This window comes from Neocloeon triangulifer, unplaced genomic scaffold, assembly GCF_031216515.1.
Source record: "Neocloeon triangulifer isolate White Clay Creek 2 clone unplaced genomic scaffold, ASM3121651v1 ptg000012l, whole genome shotgun sequence".
In the NCBI taxonomy this organism is placed as follows: Eukaryota; Metazoa; Arthropoda; class Insecta; order Ephemeroptera; family Baetidae; genus Neocloeon; species Neocloeon triangulifer.
The window spans coordinates 11,851,179-11,858,824 of record NW_026775554.1 but is presented as its reverse complement, the minus strand read 5'-3'; the positions used below and the strand labels follow the sequence as shown (position 1 = coordinate 11,858,824).

The following is a 7,646-nucleotide window of genomic DNA, read 5'->3' as shown; positions in this document are numbered from 1 at the left end:
TTTTTGTATTATTTACAGCAGCCAGTTAATTACAAACTTTTATATGGAAAAAATGTCACAACTTTTCAGTTCGTTTCTGGCTAAGTCGCATCTCTGACCTGAAAAATGAATGAATTATTTAAAAATCATGGCTAATAATGAAATATTTTAACTGGATTCAATTTGGCCGGGACATGTAGAGTACGCCTGAAATTGGTTTTTGTTAAATATTTATTTTTTTCTCTCATTCTCATGTATAATATTTATTACCAAAATCATGGATCTTTTTATGCATCTCAAAAGTCTGAAGGGTCCTAGCATGCACTTCTGACCAAAAGTATTATTGACGTGCGCCGTTATTTCTAATTCAGAAATGAAAAGAATGGTATTTTTATTAATTTTGAAATACTCTGAACTAAATTGAGTAAACCCACCTCCATATCCCTGAATTGAGCTGCACTCCACTCTGGCGTAATTAAGTAAATTGTTGAAGGGTCCGGGTGGAACAATTACAGCTAAATCCAGATACAGCAAATTTTCGTCGATGAAATTTTCTGGAGCAAGCTGAATTTAATCAGTGAAAAAATTTCTATCAAAACTAATCCAAAATTTAAAAAAATTTAAACTTGCCCATCTTCTTTGCTTGAATATGCAGTGAACCCTACACTATTTAATTTAGAATTTAAATAATGATATTTAAAATAAAATAATAATTTCTAAACGTGCTTACTATGTCTTCAATCTTGGACTTTACTTTAAATTAAATTTAATATATTTATTATCTATTCATATGTTGAATCTTTTTTTTGAATACTGGTGCTGTTTTTGGAAGCCAAACTTTTCCGATATGGAACCCTGACTGGACCGAACAATGCGCCGAAAATTCCTTGCCACAGAGGCAGGGTTCGCACAAGCTGCTGCGGTGTGCAAATATTGTTCACACTTTCCGTGTACAACCGCGGCACTTTGCAGCACCCGTCCATTCTCTGATGCGTTAAGATTGATTGCAGTCAGGGCAAGCAAACGCATTACGGAATAATGTTACCCTAAAGGCGTCCGCGGAGCAAACAAAGCCGTATTGGGGTGGAACGGCGGGGGTCGGAGCAACAGTTACCTCTTGACGTCTCACGCGAGAATGGCTGCTGCTTTTACGCAATTCTTTGTTGTGCCCGAGAATCATTATAGTGAATAAAAAGCTGAAGCTTGTATATTTGAGATCCTTTACCGTTCAAAAGTGCACGGGGCTGATAGAGCAAGTATTTCAGGCCGTCCATAAAATCCGGCGTTGTTTCCTGTAAAAATATTTACTTAAACAAGACAAAAATGTTACATAAAATTTACCAAAAAACTGTTTGCAGTCAAAAAAATCAGAAGATAATATTTTGGGAATCCTCTCATCATTATTATATCATTGTTTTTGAACGAAAATATTCTTTTATGAAATTTAACACAGAGTTTGCAGATTTGATCAACAGCCTTTGGCTTTGCCGGTCCGAGTGAACCGGGAAACAGGATGTGAAAAGCCATGACAGTGGCCGTGAGAGTGAAAACCTAAAGCAGCTGTCAATGAACGCTGCCTGTCTGATGACAACGTTCATTAATGACATGAATTGCAAATTTGAAATTTCAAAGCCAAAAACCTTTTCTTTCTCCCTTGAAAATATTCCACAAAAATAAATTAAATCTTATTGTAAACGACGTAAACATATTTTATTAAATTAGTTTTTTTCTAATCCACTACAGCAATGAATTTAAATATTATTTCCTCTAAATCAGAACTAAAAAAAAGACAAAAAAAACCTTAGGATTATTAGCTGAAGACTCCCTGCCATTATAGATTGCCTTTCGATTACGCTCTTTTATTGCTAAACTTAGATCATTATTTAAATTTAATTCGAAATTTGTATTTATTAAGCTGCAATGCATGAACTCATCCAAATATGTGACTAAACAAAGAAATGAAAATCAAGAGACAAAGAAACAATAGTAATTATGATAAAAAAAATTGATACTTCAGCGTTGATTTTATTAATATAACAGTTAATTTTATTTTTCTTCTTTTGCAAAAAGTACTACTTTTTATTTTACAGAGATGTTTGGTGTCCAACAAACTTGCTCATTAACATTAGCTTGTATCTATGACAATGAAGGGCGAGTGCGGTGGTTTTGATTCCCTTTGTAGCTGTGCCGCACGCGTGCCTGAGCATTTTGCCTCGGCAAGGCGCCCCGTCATTGCAGCGAATCAGTCGGGGCGGAATTCCTGGAGCCACCGCTGCTATGCATTCAATCACGCGAGCAAATCAACCCTTATACGCGGGCAGGGCTTTTGTGCGCCACCGCGAATACAAACTAAGTAATGAGGAGCCAAAGTGCCGCCGTCTGATCACTTCCAGACCGGGTCTATATAATGAAATGCCCTCTGAGCACAACGGAAAGATTTCGATCTGCTTGCGAAATATGCACGCACGGCCAGAAACAAAATAAATGCTTGCAGGGGGAGTAAAATCGACGAGAGGTGCACGACTGGCCGGGGTATGAGTGCGCACTGCAAGTCGTATAAAACGATGATGATAATGGGCGACGTCTGGCTCCAGGTAAAAACCCCACGACACTCAAAATTGGCAAAGTTAAATTATATTTAGAATTAAAAAAAAAAAACATCAATTTTGATCAAATATCCTGAATATCTTCTGATTAGGAAGGAAAATAAAATGAAAAAAAAAATAAATAAAATTTTTACTATACTGACAATGAAACATGGCAATAAAAGTTTATTAGTAATTTCTTGTTAAATAAATATTCAAACAAAATAAGTGTGTTGCAATAGATCAGGTTGCAGTGAAATGTTTCTTTTTTTCGCAATATTTATTTTATCTCTACAGAAGCAATTAAAACTGGAAAATATACCAAATCCTTAAACCATTTTTATTTTTCTTATTTGTTCTTGTGTTTGATTTATTTTTTTTATTTATTGCCATTAAAAAATGAAATTTGTATTTGATAAGAAGTTGGCTTAGGTGTCTAGATGAATGGTGGTTATGCATAGACGGGGGGTGTGTTGGACTCCCCCGCGTATACCTAAACAGGGGCGTGAGTCATATCAAGTCATGAAATGCACGAACGGCGCCTCCGCGACTGCACGCGACCCCGGCTGGCGAGTGTGACTGAATTTCGGCGCCTGATTATAAATAATAACATTTTGCCGCGTGTTCTGTCTGGCGAGCTCTCGTGAGCCCAAAACGATTCTCCAGAGGAATTTTAAGGACAATTAAAGTGAGTGAAACGTGCATGTCCCAAACTGATGTTCATCTACCAAAGTCGCTTCTCATTAATTTATCCTAGCAGCGGATTCATGCAATTACCCTAATTACTTAATTGCGTAAAAGCTTTCATTCTCTCTCATCAATTTAATTGTTACTAACAGAAGAAACAAACAATTTTCCAATTGATAGGAAATAATTTTTGTAATAAATCCAATAACAGAGTTTAAAAATTAAGATTTAGAAATAGAAACAAATTAATTTTTTATGGTTGAAACTATTTATATAGGAATTATATTTCATCGCGCCTTCAATTATTTCCGTGGAAAATTCGCATCTGCTCTTGAGGATTTCCAATTTCCACATCGCGGATAATAAAAGAGAAAGTGAATCAGTGAAAAGGATCGCCCTAGGCAGGCGCTCCTGCACTAAATAGATTCCTTCCTTTCAACTCCCCCGCCGGCTCACCTGCCAGAAGAAGGTGAATCACAATAATAAAGTCCCCCCAGCGCAGGAGGAAGTGCGGTGTGCATGACTCAAGGTGTGGCTGGCCGTCTCTCTTTTTAACCCTCATCCCTTCTTCCTCTGCACTCCCCCTCGCAGTCATCTCATAATTCGATCCTATTTCCTTCTTTTGTTGTGCTCCTGGGCAAGGTGAAGAACAAGTTCAATGAGCACTCGGTTTCGGGGTAAGAAAGAAAAGAGAGGCGCATATGGTCTTGCGCGGGGTCTTTAAACTTTATCAGCAGCACAGGTGATGAGAGCAGTTGTTGTTGAGTTTTGCTTTGTTTGCTGCTTTTCACGCTCCAAAGGTGCACGTCCTGCTCTCGTTTCACAAATATTCTTTTCGACAGAGGCTGAGCCTGATTGTCAAAATATTTCAAAAAAGCAGCAGGTCGCGTGCTGCTGCAAAAGAATGGAAAGGTGTCTATTGTCAAAAGGGTTCAAAGTACCTTCAGGAGGGTTGTTGAACCCAGAAGGAGTTCAAAATGAACTATAATTGGAAGATGTCATGAATCAACAGGCTTGGCAATGAAAAGTGAATTAAAAAAAAAAAAATAGCGATCCATAAATATAAGTTTTATTAACTGTTATTCTATTTTTAGTATTTTTATTTGTGGTTTTTTCTATAAAAAAAGGGTGAAAAAATAAAATTTAGTCAGTTCAATGAGTATTTTTTATTTTTAAAATAATTTTTTCAAATAATCAAACATAAGATTACGCTTCATAATCTACTTGGGATAATTCAAATTTCAATATTTTCTTTCAAATTAAATTTTAATTATTATTTTTTTTTGTAGCACATGTACATTTTAGTAATCAAAATTGTTCCCTCTTATTATGAACCACGTTATAAATCCCCGTGCAGAAATAAAATCCATCACGGGCCTTATAGAATAAAAAAGACAAGCGGAAAAAATGAGCAGCTGCTGATCTGAGTCGCAGGAATTCGTGCTGCGATCTAATCACCATAATAATCGCTGCAAATGAGAATTACCTGAAGCGAATGGCCACCCCCCTGCACAGCAGCCACCCCATTCCGGAACTGCTGGATGAAAAATAATAATTCACAGCTATTTTTCCTATCACGTGACGGCGGGGCCATCACACAAATTAATGTGTGCTGCGTGCATTATGGTCCTCTGGAATTAATGAGAGGGATATTCTAACATGCCTGTGCACTCTGCCGGGAAAGAGAGGCAGATGTTTTGGAAAAAAATATATGTTCAATGTGTCCCGAGATCGGGGGTCACGCTTCTCTTGATCGGGGTTGCTGTCCTGCTGCTGCTCTGGTTTATAGGGAAAAGTGTCTATCAATTATCAGAGCATTCAGAGCAGTAAACTATGGAATTTACAATTAGTGAAAAATTGAGGATTTTTAAAGGAAAAATTCGCTAGCAATAAAATATCACTTATTTTTATTTGACTTGCAAAATAAAACTTTTATTTTTTTAAGTAATTCATACATTTATTTAAAATTATTTTCCCTTATTTTGTAATTATTTTACCTTGAAGTTTCAAAAAATTTCTTATAGTGATTTCTATAATGATATATGAAGTTTCAGCATATATGTGCTACTTTCAATAATAAAAGAAGGAAAAAAATTACAAATCATCCATTTTTTACACAAACTATACTAAAAATCTGTAAATTCAAAGTGCACAATTAATTTTGTAAGTTTTATATTAAAGAAGAAAATGGAGACAACTAAAATTATTGTTTTTGCAAATTGTTCATCTCAATAGGTGCAGGCTGTGACGTTAATGAATTAGGTTCATTGTTTATTTCTTTCGGTGCAATGTAGAAAATTGAATAGAGTAAAATCTCTCCAAAAATTAAACACAACGCATTCATGTGCATCGCAATCGGGCTATGCAACTGAAAGACGTAGAAAAACAAGTTGAAGATATCATTAAAGAAGTTCAGAGTGATCGTGAGCCTCAAGAACACCAGCTGTAAACTGCAAATTTTTATTAATAAAAATATCTTTGTTAGGGCGTTAATTTTAAATATTAAAATTAATCAATATATTAATTATTATTTTACCTTTTATTCCGATTATTAGTCGGAGCAACCATTTTAAGAGACTTGATTGTAGAGCGAATATCAGAACCTGCCCTGTAGTTGAGAATGAAGAATAACACGTAAAAGGCTAATTTTGTCCCATTAAGTCCGTAAGTGTTCACTGCAAAATGGGTAATTATATTTAATTTTTGATGTCGGTGTCGTTTAAAAATAATTATTTTACGTAATGCTGCATATACTTTGGATCTGTCCCAGTCAACAATTAGAGGGTTAATCTCAAAAAAGAAGTTAACTACACCAATAAATGCAGTGCTCGACCAGGCGATGATATGATAGGCGATAATTTTTGCTTTCATATCAATAATTGTTCTTCCTTTAATTCTGAATGTTGGAAAAAATAAGCAAATGATAAAATAAATTGTTTGTTTTAAACCTTGAAATTGTGTAGCAGTCGTAAATGTACAATACAATCCAGATCACTGATGACATGGATGCCATGGATGTTGCGAAAAGAAATGCTGTCAATATTAAAATTGCATGAAAATCATAGATGCCAGTTTAATTTGAAAATAATTACCCTCCAACTTGATTGAAGTTTGCTGAGGAACGAACACGTGGGACATTGTCCCAGTGCTTGATATTAGGTTAGAGATTGCGTAGAACAGAAGACATTGATTGCTTGGTAAATTGAACTGAGCGGAGAAAAGAGTTGTCAGCAAACACAGCGAGAAGAGAAATGAGCCGATGTAGGACGAAATACAAATGTTATCCAGTAGCATTTTCCTGTCCATAGTATTCCAATATTCAATCTCAAAAATCTCCTTTGCTTTTTGATAAATTGAAATGTCTTCAAATGCTTGAAGCTTTTTGCAAAAGGAGGGCATTGTTGCAGAATTGTTTAAGATTTGAAGCCAATTAAAATTATCAAGGTCCTCCTCTTCCACATCCTTGTTTAGAAAGTTGCACGGAACGATCGACTTTTCACCAATTATGATATGTGACCATGAGTTGGCGTAACAAACACCTTGACAGTCTCCGCATATTTTTACATCAGTAGAGCGTTGATATTCATTGAGGACTGAATAAAGCTGGAAGTAAAACTGGCCATCTTTTTGGTAGCATTGCGCCTCAAACTCTGCGACAATGCTGGAATTTTTTTCCTCAACGGTCAAGTCTGTTAGTAGAGAGAATAATTTTGAATTATTACAAGCTGGATTAAATATTAATGATTAATAATTATGATTTTTTTATTAAAACATAACTTCATACTTTATTAAACTTACACGAACAAGCTGCGGACAGCATGATATGAATATCTTCTAAAGTTCCAAAAATTTTGCGCAAAATCAAGTATTCTGCATGACTTTTGATTTTTCTTGACCTGCATTCGTCTACAGATGACATATATGGCTGAAGCAGCTAATTGAAAATTATAATAAAGTAAATAAATGTTTGCGACGATGTACCCCGTCTGGAAGAGCAGTATTTGTCTTCTTTTTAAATTTTATTTTGTCATTTGTGATCTTATCTACTTCAAAAGTTACAAATATTTAATCTATTCAAGCTGAAAATGCTAATAAAAAGTTCTTAGTTCAATACCGATTTTTTAGATATTAAATCCTGCTTCATTGCCTGGTAAATGGGATGATTCGTAAGAGCACTCATGGAGAGTTCATCTTTCACTATTTAAATAGAAATATCAGCGTTCTTAGGGCACATAAAATGAAGAAGGAAATACAAACCATTTTTTATGTATATTGGCTTTTCAAAGACATAAGTGGTGAGGAGGATACCAGCAATCACAACTGACCAGATGGAGAGAACAACTTTTTCCTGCAACAACATTGTCCCAAGTGCGTTTTACAAATGTTCTGAATCTG

General features: G+C 35.3%; 2 protein-coding genes across 2 annotated transcripts; both read right to left on the bottom strand.

The window, feature by feature from the left end:
* Positions 1 to 1,463, bottom strand: LOC132197543 (uncharacterized). The gene is made up of 10 exons (XM_059620888.1): positions 1,321 to 1,463; positions 1,205 to 1,271; positions 1,025 to 1,137; positions 794 to 965; positions 710 to 732; positions 610 to 645; positions 414 to 543; positions 250 to 341; positions 153 to 186; positions 1 to 98 (listed from the first exon to the last, which is right to left on the bottom strand). The coding sequence occupies exons 1-10, from the start codon at positions 1,378 to 1,380 to the stop codon at positions 40 to 42; spliced, it is 786 nt and encodes a 261-aa protein (XP_059476871.1). The 5' UTR covers positions 1,381 to 1,463; the 3' UTR covers positions 1 to 39.
* Positions 1,464 to 5,177: 3,714 nt separating this feature from the next.
* LOC132197109 (uncharacterized) lies at positions 5,178 to 7,646 on the bottom strand. The gene is made up of 8 exons (XM_059620185.1): positions 7,509 to 7,646; positions 7,366 to 7,448; positions 7,050 to 7,185; positions 6,344 to 6,940; positions 6,200 to 6,284; positions 5,990 to 6,147; positions 5,788 to 5,926; positions 5,178 to 5,701 (listed from the first exon to the last, which is right to left on the bottom strand). Exons 1-8 carry the CDS (start codon positions 7,609 to 7,611, stop codon positions 5,455 to 5,457), a joined length of 1,548 nt encoding a protein of 515 aa, XP_059476168.1. The 5' UTR covers positions 7,612 to 7,646; the 3' UTR covers positions 5,178 to 5,454.

Excerpts from the sequence above, each read along its gene's own strand:
- LOC132197543 (XM_059620888.1), bottom strand. The coding sequence starts at position 1,380 with ATGATGAGAGGATTCCCAAAATATTATCTTCTGATTTTTTTGACTGCA. Across the intron at positions 1,272-1,320 it reads TGACTGCAAACAGTTTTTTG|GAAACAACGCCGGATTTTAT; the intron begins GTAAATTTTATG and ends ATATTTTTACAG. Across the intron at positions 646-709 it reads AGTCCAAGATTGAAGACATA|TGTAGGGTTCACTGCATATT; the intron begins GTAAGCACGTTT and ends TAAATTAAATAG.
- LOC132197109 (XM_059620185.1), bottom strand. The coding sequence starts at position 7,611 with ATGTTGTTGCAGGAAAAAGTTGTTCTCTCCATCTGGTCAGTTGTGATT. Across the intron at positions 6,941-7,049 it reads GCTGTCCGCAGCTTGTTCGT|ACTTGACCGTTGAGGAAAAA; the intron begins GTAAGTTTAATA and ends CTCTACTAACAG. Across the intron at positions 5,927-5,989 it reads CAAAGTATATGCAGCATTAC|TGAACACTTACGGACTTAAT; the intron begins GTAAAATAATTA and ends CCCATTTTGCAG.